The following is a 17217-nucleotide window of genomic DNA, read 5'->3' as shown; positions in this document are numbered from 1 at the left end:
GACAATTGACTATGGTTGCTGGTGTCGCTAACTTCACATTTCTCAAAACAGAGTCGCCAATAACCACAGTTTGATCCTCGGCGGGTGTGTCGTCGAGTGGGGAAAAACGGTTAGAGATGTGAACGGGTTGGCGGTGTACACGGGGCTTCTGTTTAGGGCTACGCTTCCTCCTCACAGTCACCCAGTCGGCCTGCTTTCCCGGCTGCTCGGGATCTGCCAGGGGGTAACTAACGGCGGCTAAGCTACCTTGGTCCGCACCGACTACAGGGGCCTGGCTAGCTGTAGAATTTTCCACGGTGCGGAGCCGAGTCTCCAATTCGCCCAGCCTGGCCTCCAAAGCTACGAATAAGCTACACTTATTACAAGTACCATTACTGCTAAAGGAGGCCGAGGAATAACTAAACATTTCACACCCAGAGCAGAAAAGTGCGGGAGAGACAGGAGAAGCCGCCATGCTAAATCGGCTAAGAGCTAGTAGCTACGCTAAGCTAGCGGATTCCTAAAAACACGCAAAGTGAATAATGTGTAAATAATTTAGAGGTGATTCAGCAGAAGGACTGCTTTAGTTAAGGCACGTAAAGATTACACTGGGAAACAAATCGTAATCTAGATAACTAGATCAATCTAACTGCGCAGATTAAACAGCTAACAGATACAGAAAAACACCGCTGTGCTCCGGAACAGGAAGTGATACAATACCGCAGTGAGAGCCAACCACCAGTAGAGGCCGATATACATATACACACACATACATACATACATATACACACACACACATACATATACACACACATATACACACACATATACACACACACACATACATATATACACACACACACATACATATATACACACACACATACATATATACACACACACATACATATATATATACACACACACACACACACAAAACAAATCCACTGTGCTGTCTGGAGGCTGTTAGCAGGAAGAGAGAAAGACAAGCTGGACTCATTTCACTGACGCAATTTTTGCCAGGGGTTGTAATAATAATAGCAACAACAACAACAATAGTAGTAATAACTCATAACTAATAATGCTACAATACAATTTTAGAGAAAGAGACAAAAAGAACCTGATAAAAACTAAAAATGAAAATAAATACATATAGAAATAAATAACTGTTTGCTGTGGACACCTAGTGACTCTTACACCTCCACTTCATCCCTGTTTTATTTAAGTTTAATGACAATTTGTTTCGATCAAACCATATTTTCAATATGTTAATTTCTTCAGTGATTTCCTCCAGAACTATCTGCCAAGCTAGAAAACTGCTGCATCCTAGTAAGAGCAGAATACTACTGGAATTAATTTGAACAAGTTGAGTTTTTTCTCATCAAAATGGATGCTGCACTCACTGCAGTTTATTGTCTGGAATAGTCCCAGATTAGATTTCAGAGCTTCGAGAATTCAAACATTTTTGTATGGGTGATGTTGGGGGGGGGCGATTTTGGGTTTCAGTTTTTTTTTTTTTTTTTCATCACTTTCATCCCTGAATATGTAAATCGTGAGTCACTTTTGTGCAGATTAAAGTCACTAACTGGGACTCCTGTCTTGTTGCGAGAAAGAAATGAGAATCGTCCTCCGTTCTGTTCACACAGCTCCAAACGCTGCACAGCTCTCAGCCGAGTCAAGTTAGAACAACAGAGTCCAGTCTGAAATAATAACTTCAAAGCAAAACGCCGTTTAAATCAAATGACACTCTTTCCAAATGTTGTAAAACAAACCGCAAACGATTAAAACATTTTTCCTCCCAAAACGAGATGTCCTACAGATTATATTTATGTCCAGAGATCAAGGATCCAGTGACCAATTTAAAATGTTGTTGACATAGAAAAACTGTAAAGCCTACTTTTAGTACACAGAAAATTCACAAGAGGTATCTATAAGGGAATCGATAAGGAATCAGATCGATAACGAAATCAATAATGGCATCGATACCTATAAAATCTTATCAATACCCATCCCTACTGTGTAGGGATTATACGAGGTCTGTCCAAAAAGTATCGTACCTTTTTATTTTTTGCAAAAACCATATGGATTTGAATCACGTGTGATTGCATCAGCCAGGTTGGGGGAGGTGATGGTCTAGTGGCTAAGGTGTTGGGCTCGAGTCCAGAATATCATGGGTTCAAATCCCCACCTGACTGGAAAATCACTAAGGGCCCTTGGGCAAGGCCTTTAATCCCCTATTGCTCCCGGTGTGTAGTGAGCGCCTTCTATGGCAGCACCCTGACATCGGGGTGAATGTGAGACATAATTGTAAAGCGCTTTGAGCATCTGATTCAGATGGAAAAGCGCTATATAAATGCAGTCCATGTTACCATTTACCAAGCTTGAACCTTCGTGCGCATGCATGAGTTTTTTCACGCCTGTCGGTTGCGTCATTCGCCTGTGAGCAGGCTTTGTGTGAGCAGTGGTCCACCCCTCTCGTCGGATTTTTATTGCGAATAAATGTCTGAACGATTTGGAGGTTTGCTGCATCAAATTTTTCCAGAAACTGTGAGAGACCTCCAGCTGGACACCATTTGGAAAATTTAGATGGCTTTCAGCGACGATTTTATGGGGATTACACAGATTAAGGAGTGCTCCAGCCGGTTTAAAGACCGCCTACAGCATCTGAGAGCGCGGCGCGCTCCGAGCGCCGATCGACAAGCTCAAACCCCGCTCAAACGACGAGATCATTTCCAACGTGAAGGCTTTGTTGATCCGGGACGTCATCTAACTTTCACAAAAAAGGCAGAAGGCGTGGACATCAGCACTTTTTCGGCACATTCTACTGTTACAGGAGTTTTTTTTTTCATGGAAAGAGAAGCCGAGGATTGCGCCACCATGCCGCTCATGGCGCGGGACAAAACCACCTCCGTGTTGGTCTCACAGGACGGCTTTCAGGTGGAGAAACTCACAGTAACGACCAGGTGGACGATAGATAATAAATAAAACTGGTTTTTGGGACTTCCAATTTGGATGGACAAGACTAAGAGTCAAGCTTTCAAATGAATTAAAGCTCTGTCTGGGTTTTTGATTAAATAATAAGCTGGAATGGAAGATTGCTGCTAATCCTCTGCCTCGGCCCGTGCTACGAGCATTCTGGCAGTTAGTGTGACTCAGGGGTGTTGACTCATTTAAACTAACATATTCATCCTGCTGTAACCAGGTTTCTGTAAGGCAGAATAAATCAATATGTTGATCAATTATTATATCATTTACTAACAGGGACTTAGAAGAGAGAGACCTAATGTTTAATAGACCACATTTAACTGTTTTAGTCTGTGGTGCAGTTGAAGGTGCTATATTATTTTTTCTTTTTGAATTTTTATGCTTAAATAGATTTTTGCTGGTTATTGGTGGTCTGGGAGCAGGCACCGTCTCTACGGGGATGGGGTAATGAGGGGATGGCAGGGGGAGAGAAGCTGCAGAGAGGTTTTTGCAAAGTTACACACCGATTCAATGTTAATTTTAGTGACCTCCGATTGGCGTAACCGGGTGTCATTACTGCCGACGTGAATTACAATCTTACCAAATTTACGCTTAGCCTTAGCCAACAGTTTCAAATTTCCTTCAATGTCGCCTGCTCTGGCCCCCGGAAGACAACTGACTATGGTTGCTGGTGTCGCTAACTTCACATTTCTCAAAACAGAGTCGCCAATAACCAGAGTTTGATCCTCGGCGGGTGTGTCGTCGAGTGGGGAAAAACGGTTAGAGATGTGAACGGGTTGGCGGTGTACACGGGGCTTCTGTTTAGAACTACGCTTCCTCCTCACACTCACCCAGTCGGCCTGCTTTCCCGGCTGCTCGGGATCTGCCAGACGGAAACTAACGGTGGCTAAGCTACCTTGGTCCGCACCGACTACAGGGGCCTGGCTAGCTGTAGAATTTTCCATGGTGCGGAGCCGAGTCTCCAATTCGCCCAGCCTGGCCTCCAAAGCTACGAATAAGCTACACTTATTACAAGTACCATTACTGCTAAAGGAGGCCGAGGAATAACTAAACATTTCACACCCAGAGCAGAAAAGTGCAGGAGAGACAGGAGAAGCCGCCATGCTAAACCAGCTAAGAGCTAGTAGCTGCGCTAAGCTAGCGGATTCCTAAAAACACACAAAGTGAATAATGTGTAAATAATTTAGAGGTGATTCAGCAGAGGGAGTGCTTTAGTTAAGGCACGTGAAGATTACACTGTGAAACAAATCGTTATCTAGTTAACTAGATCAATCTAACTGCGCAGATTAAACAGTTAACAGATACAGCAAAACACCGCTGTTCTCCGGAACAGGAAGTGATACAATACCGCAGTGAGAGCCAACCACCAGTAGAGGCCTCACACGTGATTCAAATCCATATGGTTTTTGCAAAAAATAAAAAAGGTATGATACTTTTTGGACAGACCTCGTACCGGTCTCCTAGACTGAAAAACCTCAGTTTTCATGCCACAGCTCCCTGGAGCTTTCCCGCCCTCAGCAGTGTCACAACCTTTGCAATTTCACCAACATTTGGTGGTTCACAGCTGACTTTAGAATCAGCCACAAGAACCCTGGCACTGGAAACATCTAACCTCCCAGCAAGAGGATAAGCCTTACACAACTGTTTAAACTAGCCGGACGAGTGAGACAGTACAGCAGAGGCATTGGTCAGGAGTCATGACTGAACCATCTTCTGCCATAACTGCAGTGGGACAAGGTGTAGGATTGAAGGAACAAACTCCTTTGACTCCTCTGTAAGCAAGGCTGCCACAAACTATTATTTTGATCATTTCAGTTGGATTCATCATCGCAGCCTGACGATATTATTTTTGTGATTAGTTGACTATTAAGACATATTATATTAAGACAATTGAAACCCTGATCGCCAACCCTGGACAGGGGTCTCATGGCAGTCACCAACATGTTCAAGATTGCTTCAATCAAGATATTTGCTTGCCGAGGTGTGCATGCTGTTGGCTTGACAAACAAAGTCGTCCACTGAAGAACATATTTTTTAGCACTGTAACATAGGGTTATAAAACATTAGTGTTATCACATTTCCTATTCAAACATGACATCGCTGTTATAACGTTACAGCAAATATGTAACATATGCGTGCTAAGGCTAATGAAATCATCATTAATATTAAAGTTTACAGCTATCAATATAAAGATCAACTTTATTTATACCGAATGAAATTATTTTGCCAGAGAGAGTACAGAAAGTAAACAATGGTTAGTTAAATACACAATTACAGAAAGTGTATTAAACAGAAATTCAATCTTTTTTTATATAAGTTTTATAAGCAAGTAGGTCACTATAGACGTTAATGTTAGTGGCTAACTAGCCAGTTAGCTTACAGAGACAACTGTCCCTGGTCAGCATTAGCCAGAATGTGCTTCCATCTCAGATGCTTCTGCATCGCCATTGTACTGCTGTGGATGGCAAGTTCTACCTTGCAGATTTTGCACTGCATGTTTTTCTCATTATTTTGGTTAAAATGCTCCCAAACCTTTGAGTTCCGTTGCTGGCTAACCATGATGTTTGGGCATAACTTTTCCAGTGACATCACGGCTGACCCCGATTACCACTACTGCGCATGTGCGTCAAGGACAGAAAGGCAGGAGAAGGTACAGCGGCAGTTTTGAGAGAAAAACCAAGCCTTAAAAAAAAAAGAAAAAAAGACTGATAGTCGACGTAACTGTGACTACTCAACTAATCGTGGCAGCCCTACCTGTCAGCAGGTCAAGTTTCACTAGACCACAGATGGTGTGTCACCTGATCACAGATTCCTCCAACAAATGCCTCCTTGTCCATTCTCAGGGCCATCACAGCCGCTTTCTTAGCCTTCTTAGCCTAAAATTTCTGTCAAGCCATGCACTACAGTTCCTCTAGATGATATTTAGAATGCCCTCAGATATGAAACACATCCTCCATGGACACTGGCAACTATCCACAATACATTTAAATCACTAGTTGTGTCCATGTCTACAAGTCCTCCAGCCAGATTGCGTGAAAATACCTGAGAGTAATGCCCAGCTTCTCTCCTCCTCCCCCCTTCAACTCCCAGTCGATTACTAGCCAAACTCTGTAGTGTAGATGTCAGATTCTGACACCTTTTACTGAAAGATCCAAGATAAAAAAAAAAAAAAAAAAAAAAAAAGAATTACTGCACTGCCAAATCACTATAAAAATAAAAAAAAAATGTATTCCATAAAAGACTGTCTGTGTGAGAAAATACCAGAATAAAAGCACTCTGGATTTATTATTACATTATTTCTGTTCATGCACATACATCTATACAATTTTCCATTCACAAACAGCAGTTGTCATATTAAATTTAACTTCATCTTTGATTTTAAGTTTTCCTTATTAACATACAAAATCCTACATAGACTAGCCCCTCGTCTCATAAATCTAATTAAACGTCATGTGCTCTGCATTCTCAGAATGTAGGAATACTGTGTATCCCAAAGTTCAGGAATATGTCAACAGGTCACAGAGCTTTTTCTTCTCATACACCTTTCCTGAGAAATAGAATAGGCTCATCTGGTCTCTCCGTCTTATAATTGACAGTTAGTTGTATTGAATCATTCTTTCTCTCAACTTCAATTATTGCCATTAATGGGGAAGAAAGACTCATCAGTCTCATCATAACCAAAGTTGTATTGAATCATTCTCTCAACTTCAATTATTGCCATTAATGGGGAAGAAAGACTCAGAGTCTCATCATATCCAAATTTTGGGATATGTTTGTGAAGCATAGGACTATGCTAACAGCAAACATGCTAGCACTTTGTCTCTTATTTCACTGTTGCAAGATGGTATTACTGTGAACTGTTCATTACGGCTGATTGATTTCTGCTTTGATCTCTGTCTGAGGTCAAGTTTCCGTTGAAGATACATTCTATTTCCTGAGACTCCGCTCTTCACCATTTGGATGTCTTTTGAGCTATCAGTAAGGCTGCACAATGTATTGCTTGAGCATGTCAATCACAATGTGCATGTGCAATTGTTACATCGCAGGACTTATGATGTGGTATAATTAATTCAAGAATGCACATTACCAAGTGATATGGTAGAAATCTGCTTAACCAACAAACGATGTCGAAGACATTGCATTTACTCAAATAAAGGATCCTGGTAATGCAACTGAGTGACATGCACTGTCTCCATTGCTGAGCTACAAGCATCAATCACATTCTCAGCTTGGGGGAAAAAAGAAGCAGGCCACAACTTGTCTTGTTCTGTGTGGTCGAAAACCATACTTTTTAAAAACAGGTCCCAGAGTGGATACATCTGAAAATGCTAGATTCGCATCTCTGTGTGTTTCTGAACGGAAGATGTCATAGCCCTGTCTCTGTAATGTCAGCTGCTCATAATTAATGAAAAACAGTGTAATGTAACAGCTTTTTTTTTTTTTGCTGTTGTTGTCTTGGTAGCTCATTAATGGGATTTGTGTTCGTTGCAAGCAGAATGCTGAAGAGATGACGGATGGCTGTGGTAAATGCTGGTTGTGAATAAATGGAGTGCTGTAATGCTAATAAAATAATTGCAGAAAGGACTATCAGCTTTTAAAATAAGTTATTTTAAACTAAAGCTTGAAAATCACCTCATCTTGAATTTGAAAAGTTTTATCAACTTTGTCTCAGTTTTCATACATTTTATTACAGTTTTGTTGTTTCTGAACAACCTTGTGCTTTCCAACCTGTCACACAGTGACGGCATATGCATGCAGAGTTAGTGGCAAGTCTGGTTGTGGCGAGTGTTCTGAACATGACTGAAAGACTCACCACATCCTGACAAATGCCGACAACTGCATGACATTGTGTGATGCGTTTGCGGCAGCTAGTTGTAAGTTGGGTGGCGAGTGCTGCACGTGCCTCTAAACTCCCCACACACACCTTCTGTGTGAGAGGGGCTTCAGGTTGCTTAGGTGCAACAGATCTGTCTTTGGATGTGAAACAATTATTTGATGTGTTTTGTTTTAATTATTTTGTTACTGTTCATACAGCCAAAGCACATTCACCCCCTCATTGAGTCTGGTCTGCTTGAAGTTTCTTCCTGTGATCAAAAAAATGCCTGAGGGAGTTTTTCCTTACTACTGTCGCCAATGTACCCACTCCAGGAGTTGGAAAATTTAGCCATTACTCTTGTGACGCAACATGGAACAACTTGTGTTGTGAGTTGTCACTGTATAAATAAATTGTGTATCTGCCCTCTCATTAATGTTATGTACTTAATTTATTTTGTTGATTGTGGCTGCTAAAAACAGTTGTAGCCATGCCCAGCACATAAACCAATTGCCTTCTTTACCCCCCTCCCCCCCAAATTGGGTGGCTTTCCTTTTTGTGTTTTTTCTTGCTTGCCTCTACTGGTGGTTGGCTCTCACTGCGGTATTGTATCACTTCCTGTTCCGGAGCACAGCGGTGTTTTTCTGTATCTGTTAGCTGTTTAATCTGCGCAGTTAGATTGATCTAGTTATCTAGATTACGATTTGTTGCCCAGTGTAATCTTCACGTGCCTTAACTAAAGCACTCCTTCTGCTGAATCACCTCTAAATTATTTACACATTATTCACTTTGCGTGTTTTTAGGAATCCGCTAGCTTAGCGCAGCTACTAGCTCTTAGCCGGTTTAGCATGGCGGCTTCTCCTGTCTCTCCTGCACTTTTCTGCTCTGGGTGTGAAATGTTTAGTTATTCCTTGGCCTCCTTTAGCAGTAACGGTACTTGTAATAATTGTAGCTTATTCATAGCTTTGGAGGCCAGGCTGGGCGAAGTGGAGACTCGGCTCCGCACCGTGGAAAATTCTACAGCTAGCCAGGCCCCTGTAGTCGGTGCGGACCAAGGTAGCTTAGCCGCCGTTAGTTCCCCTCTGGCAGATCCCGAGCAGCCGGGAAAGCAGGCCGACTGGGTGACTGTGAGGAGGAAGCGTAGTTCTAAACAGAAGCCCCGTGTACACCGCCAACCCGTTCACATTTCTAACCGTTTTTCCCCACTCGGCGACACACCCGCCGAGGATCAAACTCTGGTTATTGGCGACTCTGTTTTGAGAAATGTGAAGTTAGCGACACCAGCAACCATAGTCAATTGTCTTCCGGGGGCCAGAGCAGGCGACATTGAAGGAAATTTGAAACTGCTGGCTAAGGCTAAGCGTAAATTTGGTAAGATTGTAATTCACGTCGGCAGTAATGACACCCGGTTACGCCAATCGGAGGTCACTAAAATTAACATTAAATCGGTGTGTAACTTTGCAAAAACAATGTCGGACTCTGTAGGTTTCTCTGGGCCCCTCCCCAATCGGACCGGGAGTGACATGTTTAGCCGCATGTTCTCCTTGAATTGCTGGCTGTCTGAGTGGTGTCCAAAAAATGAGGTGGGCTTCATAGATAATTGGCAAAGCTTCTGGGGAAAACCTGGTCTTGTTAGGAGAGACGGCATCCATCCCACTTTGGATGGAGCAGCTCTCATTTCTAGAAATCTGGCCAATTTTCTTAAATCCTCCAAACCGTGACTATCCAGGGTTGGGACCAGGAAGCAGAGTTGTAGTCTTACACACCTCTCTGCAGCTTCTCTCCCCCTGCCATCCCCTCATTACCCCATCCCCGTAGAGACGGTGTTTGCTCCCAGACCACCAATAACCAGCAAAAATCTATTTAAGCATAAAAATTCAAAAAGAAAAAATAATATAGCACCTTCAACTGCACCACAGACTAAAACAGTTAAATGTGGTCTATTAAACATTAGGTCTCTCTCTTCTAAGTCCCTGTTAGTAAATGATATAATAATTGATCAACATATTGATTTATTCTGCCTTACAGAAACCTGGTTACAGCAGGATGAATATGTTAGTTTAAATGAGTCAACACCCCCGAGTCACACTAACTGTCAGAATGCTCGTAGCACGGGCCAAGGTGGAGGATTAGCAGCAATCTTCCATTCAAGCTTATTAATTAATCAAAAACCCAGACAGAGCTTTAATTCATTTGAAAGCTTGACTCAGTCTTGTCCATCCAAATTGGAAGTCCCAAAAACCAGTTTTATTTGTTATTATCTATCGTCCACCTGGTCGTTACTGTGAGTTTCTCTGTGAATTTTCAGACCTTTTGTCTGACTTAGTGCTTAGCTCAGATAAGATAATTATAGTGGGCGATTTTAACATCCACACAGATGCTGAGAATGACAGCCTCAACACTGCATTTAATCTATTATTAGACTCTATTGGCTTTGCTCAAAATGTAAATGAGTCCACCCACCACTTTAATCATATCTTAGATCTTGTTCTGACTTATGGTATGGAAATAGAAGATTTAACAGTATTCCCTGAAAACTCCCTTCTGTCTGATCATTTCTTAATAACATTTACATTTACTCTGATGGACTACCCAGCAGTGGGGAATAAGTTTCATTACACTAGAAGTGTTTCAGAAAGCGCTGTAACTAGGTTTAAGGATATGATTCCTTCTTTATGTTCTCTAATGCCATATACCAACACAGTGCAGAGTAGCTACCTAAACTCTGTAAGTGAGATAGAGTATCTCGTCAATAGTTTTACATCCTCATTGAAGACAACTTTGGATGCTGTAGCTCCTCTGAAAAAGAGAGCTTTAAATCAGAAGAGCCTGACTCCGTGGTATAACTCACAAACTCGTAGCTTAAAGCAGATAACCCGTAAGTTGGAGAGGAAATGGCATCTCACTAATTTAGAAGATCTTCACTTAGCCTGGAAAAAGAGTCTGTTGCTCTATAAAAAAGCCCTCCGTAAAGCTAGGACATTTTTCTACTCATCACTAATTGAAGAAAATAAGAACAACCCCAGGTTTCTTTTCAGCACTGTAGCCAGGCTGACAAAGAGTCAGAGCTCTATTGAGCTGAGTATTCCATTAACTTTAACTAGTAATGACTTCATGACTTTCTTTGCTAACAAAATTTTAACTATTAGAGAAAAAATTAATCATAACCATCCCAAAGACATATCGTTATCTTTGGCTGCTTTCAGTGATGCCGGTATTTGGTTAGACTCTTTCTCTCAGATTGTTCTGTCTGAGTTATTTTCATTAGTTACTTCATCCAAACCATCAACATGTTTATTAGACCCCATTCCTACCAGGCTGCTCAAGGAAGCACTACCATTATTTAATGCTTCGATCTTAAATATGATCAATCTATCTTTGTTAGTTGGCTATGTACCACAGGCTTTTAAGGTGGCAGTAATTAAACCATTACTTAAAAAGCCATCACTTGACCCAGCTATCTTAGCTAATTATAGGCCAATCTCCAACCTTCCTTTTCTCTCAAAAATTCTTGAAAGGGTAGTTGTAAAACAGCTAACTGATCATCTGCAGAGGAATGGTCTATTTGAAGAGTTTCAGTCAGGTTTTAGAATTCATCATAGTACAGAAACAGCATTAGTGAAGGTTACAAATGATCTTCTTATGGCCTCGGACAGTGGACTCATCTCTGTGCTTGTTCTGTTAGACCTCAGTGCTGCTTTTGATACTGTTGACCATAAAATTTTATTACAGAGATTAGAGCATGCCATAGGTATTAAAGGCACTGCGCTGCGGTGGTTTGAATCATATTTGTCTAATAGATTACAATTTGTTCATGTAAATGGGGAATCTTGTTCACAGACTAAAGTTAATTATGGAGTTCCACAAGGTTCTGTGCTAGGACCAATTTTATTCACTTTATACATGCTTCCCTTAGGCAGTATTATTAGACGGTATTGCTTAAATTTTCATTGTTACGCAGATGATACCCAGCTTTATCTATCCATGAAGCCAGAGGACACACACCAATTAGCTAAACTGCAGGATTGTCTTACAGACATAAAGACATGGATGACCTCTAATTTCCTGCTTTTAAACTCAGATAAAACTGAAATTATTGTACTTGGCCCCACAAATCTTAGAAACATGGTGTCTAACCAGATCCTTACTCTGGATGGCATTACCCTGACCTCTAGTAATACTGTGAGAAATCTTGGAGTCATTTTTGATCACGATATGCCATTCAAAGCGCATATTAAACAAATATGTAGGACTGCTTTTTTGCATTTACGCAATATCTCTAAAATTAGAAAGGTCTTGTCTCAGAGTGATGCTGAAAAACTAATTCATGCATTTATTTCCTCTAGGCTGGACTATTGTAATTCATTATTATCAGGTTGTCCTAAAAGTTCCCTAAAAAGCATTCAGTTAATTCAAAATGCTGCAGCTAGAGTACTAGCGGGGACTAGAAGGAGAGAGCATATCTCACCCATATTGGCCTCTCTTCATTGGCTTCTGTTAATTCTAGAATAGAATTTAAAATTCTTCTTCTTACTTATAAGGTTTTGAATAATCAGGTCCCATCTTATCTTAGGGACCTCGTAGTACCATATCACCCCAATAGAGCGCTTCGCTCTCAGACTGCAGGCTTACTTGTAGTTCCTAGGGTTTGTAAGAGTAGAATGGGAGGCAGAGCCTTCAGTTTTCAGGCTCCTCTCCTGTGGAACCAGCTCCCAATTCAGATCAGGGAGACAGACACCCTCTCTACTTTTAAGATTAGGCTTAAAACTTTCCTTTCCTTTTTGCTAAAGCTTATAGTTAGGGCTGGATCAGGTGACCCTGAACCATCCCTTAGTTATGCTGCTATAGACGTAGACTGCTGGGGGGTTCCCATGATGCACTGTTTCTTTCTCTTTTTGCTCTGTATGCACCACTCTGCATTTAATCATTAGTGATTGATCTCTGCTCCCCTCCACAGCATGTCTTTTTCCTGGTTCTCTCCCTCAGCCCCAACCAGTCCCAGCAGAAGACTGCCCCTCCCTGAGCCTGGTTCTGCTGGAGGTTTCTTCCTGTTAAAAGGGAGTTTTTCCTTCCCACTGTAGCCAAGTGCTTGCTCACAGGGGGTCGTTTTGACCGTTGGGGTTTTACATAATTATTGTATGGCCTTGCCTTACAATATAAAGCGCCTTGGGGCAACTGTTTGTTGTGATTTGGCGCTATATAAAAAAAAAATTGATTGATTGATTAATAACTGAGACCCCCAAATTGAACAGTTCCTTTTCTTCACCTCTTCCACAACTGTCATGATTTAACATTCAGTGAAACTGTGAATCTTCCACACCACTTTTGTTGTTATTGTTTGTTTCATTGCTGTCTTGTTCTCCATAAGCTGTGTGAGGATACAGGTCCAGGTTTAGAATGCTACACAGACAGGATTTATATGCTCATGATTATCTGAGGGAGTGTCTAAATCTATTATGTTATATGATACACACATGCATCTGTGCATTTCTGAGCTTATACACAGTTTGTGATTCTACACTCATGGGTTTTATGCACAATGTCTCTGAAAACCCTAACCCACATAAATGCAACAAAGCCCTATAAAATACAAAACTCAAGAGCAAGAGCTGTAGACACAGTATAGGTGAGGCACAGTCATAAACTGCATATATACATGGGTGCAGTGTGTGTATTGCAGCCGTGTTGTATTTTGTTTTAACGCAGACAGGGTAATATGATTCCAGTTGTATATAATTCTCTTTTTACATTTTGCTTGGTCCACATTTTATTTTATTTCATTTTACCTTATGTTTATATTAGTTGTACATATACTCTAAATAATTTACCGTTAAATTTCGCTATCTTTTATTTGGCCAAAAATTACTCGCAACACGGAAAGCACCTTTTTGGAGTTGCACTCAAATCTCGTAATGCAAATTACACTGACAATAAAGGCGATTCTGATTCTGAAAAACGTGTGTGACCAGGCGTATAGTTTGAACATGCAATCAATACCTGTAGTTCTTGCAGCAAGTCCCCACACAGAGCAGATTCAAACAGCTCTTTGCCATTCTGATACGTCTTTATGATCTTCAGCTTAATCTCTGGAGAGCTGGTTTTCTTCAGCACCCCACCAGGGGTGTTAGATGGGGTATGGTGAAGCTGAGAAGATGGAGTACTGTCCACAAGAGAAGGAGGAGGGCTGGAAGAAGGCAGGTGCAATGGCGGAGGTGGCGGAAGATTGTGTGTCATAATGTGAGGTGTTTGAGGCAGGTGGTGCTGTGAGGGCAGTGGTGGCGGAGGGCTCTGTGGGAGCGGGTGAGTTTGTATATTTGGAGGGTTTGAATGGAAATGTTGTGCTGGGTGGTGGTGGTGCTGCTGATGCGGATGATGATGATGATGATGGTGAAGATGTGGGTGATGTGAGGGCAGCGGTGGTGACACAGGAGATACAGATCGCTCTTGGAGACCTGGGCCTCTCAGTACAGTCCCCTCCCCTGCCAAGAGAGTATGCTCTCCATAGCTGCGTATCGCCCCGTAGCCATTAGCCGAGCCATTAGGGAACTGTGAGAACATGGAGAACTTGGTCTGCGGCTCATACATGCCCAAACCTGGCGGGTAACCATTGGAAACCTGTGGCATCTCCTCTGAAGCTGATGATGGGTAAGAAAACTCTGCATCCAGGGCAGTATCGTAAGAGGGTCCACCATCCTCACCCGGGTCACTGCCGGTGTCGCAGGTGCCGTCCTGTCTGATGTTGGCCGAGTCAATGAGCTGAGGGGGTTGCTGAATTGTATTTCCCATGATCCCTTGCATGAAAGAGAAGGAGAAATCCATTGTTGGGCTCCTGCATCCTTAACTGTCTTTTTCTTTGACTGGACCTGTTGAAACAAATAAAGACAAGTGATTAAGACACCAGCAGGCAAATAGAAATACAAAAATAAAGCCTCCACTTAAACTCCTAGTCTTTAAAAGAACAATTTGTGGCATAACTTTGATATAAACATCAAAGTTTAACATCAAAAGTTGCTAATTTATCAAAAGCATTTTGTGTATTTTTAAATTTCCTAATCCTTAACAACAGACAAGGCAGACACCAGCCTCCTGTCAAAATACAGATCAGTAATAGATTGAAATGCATGTGACAGAAACTAGGTTCGACAGTGAATAAACTAATCCGCTGATTGTGATTGAATTATGTGCAGCTCCTCACATGCAAACAACCACTGTGAGCCAACTAAAAGCCATTGACGTTAGCCACCTACCTACATCTATTCGTAAACCTTTTTTTGCTCATGTGCAGAAATTCAGACAATAACACCTGATTCCAGCTGTGTGGTTTTATCTACGCACACAAAATGTTTCGTTCAGTGATCCTGTAGTAGCCTCCTGCGACGCTAGGCTGAAGCTACCTGCCATAAATGGTGTCGACGTGGGAGATGTACGCCGTTTTATTCGCTTAAAAACGCATATGAAACAGCGAATTCTCCCACACATCGATCACACAGCCAGTTGTTATCCCCCCTTATTTTTTTTGCATCCACAGGCACCACGCACGGACCAAGATGAAAGGGAAGCTAATGCTAGCCTGGCTAATGTTACAGTGCCAACATGGCTGCCTTAGTCCCCTTTAAATCAAATTGTCTGGCGTGATTATACCTCCATTACTGGTTGTGTGGACAGAAATGTGGCCAGAGAAATAAGATAATTAGCGCCCAAAAAGGTGCGCAGGTACGGCAACCTGCATCGAGACGGCGCTAAACACGCTTATCGCTAACCGGAGAGGTTTTAATGCGGGGAAATTAAAATGTCACTACCTTCAGTGTGTCCCATTCTAAACACATACACCAGGCTGCAACGTTTCCTCGTTTAATCCTCAGGAGAGGGAGAAAAAAGTGTCAAAAGATAAAAAATTTAAAAAATGTACAGTCCTAGTTTTTGATAAAGCGCAGGGCCTTTCGTTTCGTTTTAACGCAAATCTTAACGGAGGAGGGGGTGTTACGCTGAGAGGTGGCTGCCCAATCCCGTGGCTTCAGGATGTGTTCGGTTCCTCTTTAACAAAAGCTGCAGGCCCGCTGCTCAGTCTGCGCTCAGCGCCCCCAAAGAACGTCTCAGCATCATCATCATCATCGTCATCATAAGGAACTGTATGAGATCTACATGTATAATCACGCCTCCGTTCAAAGAGGAAATCCACGTCTCATGTTTCATTTGACTGCGTTAATGTGGAAAAGGGACCCTAGATGATCCGACTACATATATATATATATATATATATATATATATATACATTTTAAGTGTGCCTGGGAAAAATGTTGTGTGTGAAGAACACTAACCGTTTAAAAAATGTTTTTAATCTTATAAACAGGATGCGCCTGTTCGTTTGATTTGTGAAAGGAGAGGAAAAATACAGACGTCTCACTCTGTAACAGTTCTTTCGTACCACAAATGGTCAGTGCGGAGCAGCAAGTACTACATGTGCAAAAAGTTTAAGGCAACTACATTTATTAATTAAAAATAAGGCGCCGTAGAAGCAGCAGTGGCTTTCAGTGGTCCACCAAGAATCAAAGAATCATGAATTACCAACAAAGCGTAGTAACTCATTATCAGCTCACCACAATTAAAGGGACATTTTCAAAGAGAAGCATTTATAGCTGTGGCCGGAATTTTACATACACTCATCATGTGCATCATGTGCATGGTAATTTTGGGCTTTTAATGAAGTCTTTGAACTGTTCTTGGCCAGGGTGGAATGACTGTACAGAAGAAGAAGACGATGAAGAGCCTTTGTCCTCTACATAGTAGAGAAGCTTGAATCTTCGACTGGACTGGGTTGCTTGACGTGAGGACGTTTCGCTTCAAATCACAGAAGCTTCCTCAGCTAAAATTCTTGCTCTGGTAGTCTGACTTCTGGCTTGACTCTTGTAGAGAAGAATAAACCAGAAGCCAACAAAAGCTGGAGTTTTTTAACGTTAAAAAACTCCAGCTTCTGGTTTATTCTTCTCTACAAGAGTGAAGACAGAAGTCAGACTACCAGAGCAAGAATTTTAGCTGAGGAAGCTTCTGTGATTTGAAGCGAAACGTCCTCACGTCAAGCAACCCAGTCCAGTCGAAGATTCAAGCTTCTCTACTATGGAAACCACCTGGACAACTGAGAGCCTACACAGAAACTTTGTCCTCTACATTTAACCCATCCTAATTACAGTTAGACACAATCCAACCACTAGGAGCAGTGGGCAGCCACAGTCTGGTGCCCAAGAACCAACTCCAGATGTAGAGACACTGCCATGAAGGCCAGAGAAAGGAACAGACCCTAAAGAAGCATGTTTTGATTGTGGGAGGAAATCCACACAGACATGGGGATAACATGTAAACTCCACACAGAAAGGGTGGGAAGTGATCCCATGACCTTCTTGCTGCGAGGGACCAGTGCTAACCACTAATCCACCGTGCTGCCT

General features: G+C 42.0%; 1 protein-coding gene across 1 annotated transcript in view; it reads right to left on the bottom strand.

Moving 5' to 3' along the window:
* Positions 1 to 15893, bottom strand: part of nsd3 (nuclear receptor binding SET domain protein 3) — an 80138-nt gene extending 64245 nt beyond the window's left edge. Inside the window, 2 exon segments of the mRNA XM_034170691.1 lie at positions 13775 to 14640; positions 15577 to 15893. Of these exon segments, the coding sequence (XP_034026582.1) occupies positions 13775 to 14596 (822 nt within the window). The 5' untranslated portion in view covers positions 14597 to 14640; positions 15577 to 15893.
* Positions 15894 to 17217: the final 1324 nt, after the last annotated feature.

The sequence above is a fragment of the Thalassophryne amazonica genome, chromosome 5, assembly GCF_902500255.1.
Source record: "Thalassophryne amazonica chromosome 5, fThaAma1.1, whole genome shotgun sequence".
In the NCBI taxonomy this organism is placed as follows: domain Eukaryota; kingdom Metazoa; phylum Chordata; class Actinopteri; order Batrachoidiformes; family Batrachoididae; genus Thalassophryne; species Thalassophryne amazonica.
The sequence above is the reverse complement of the archived record's forward strand: the minus strand, read 5'-3'. Positions and strand labels throughout refer to the sequence as shown.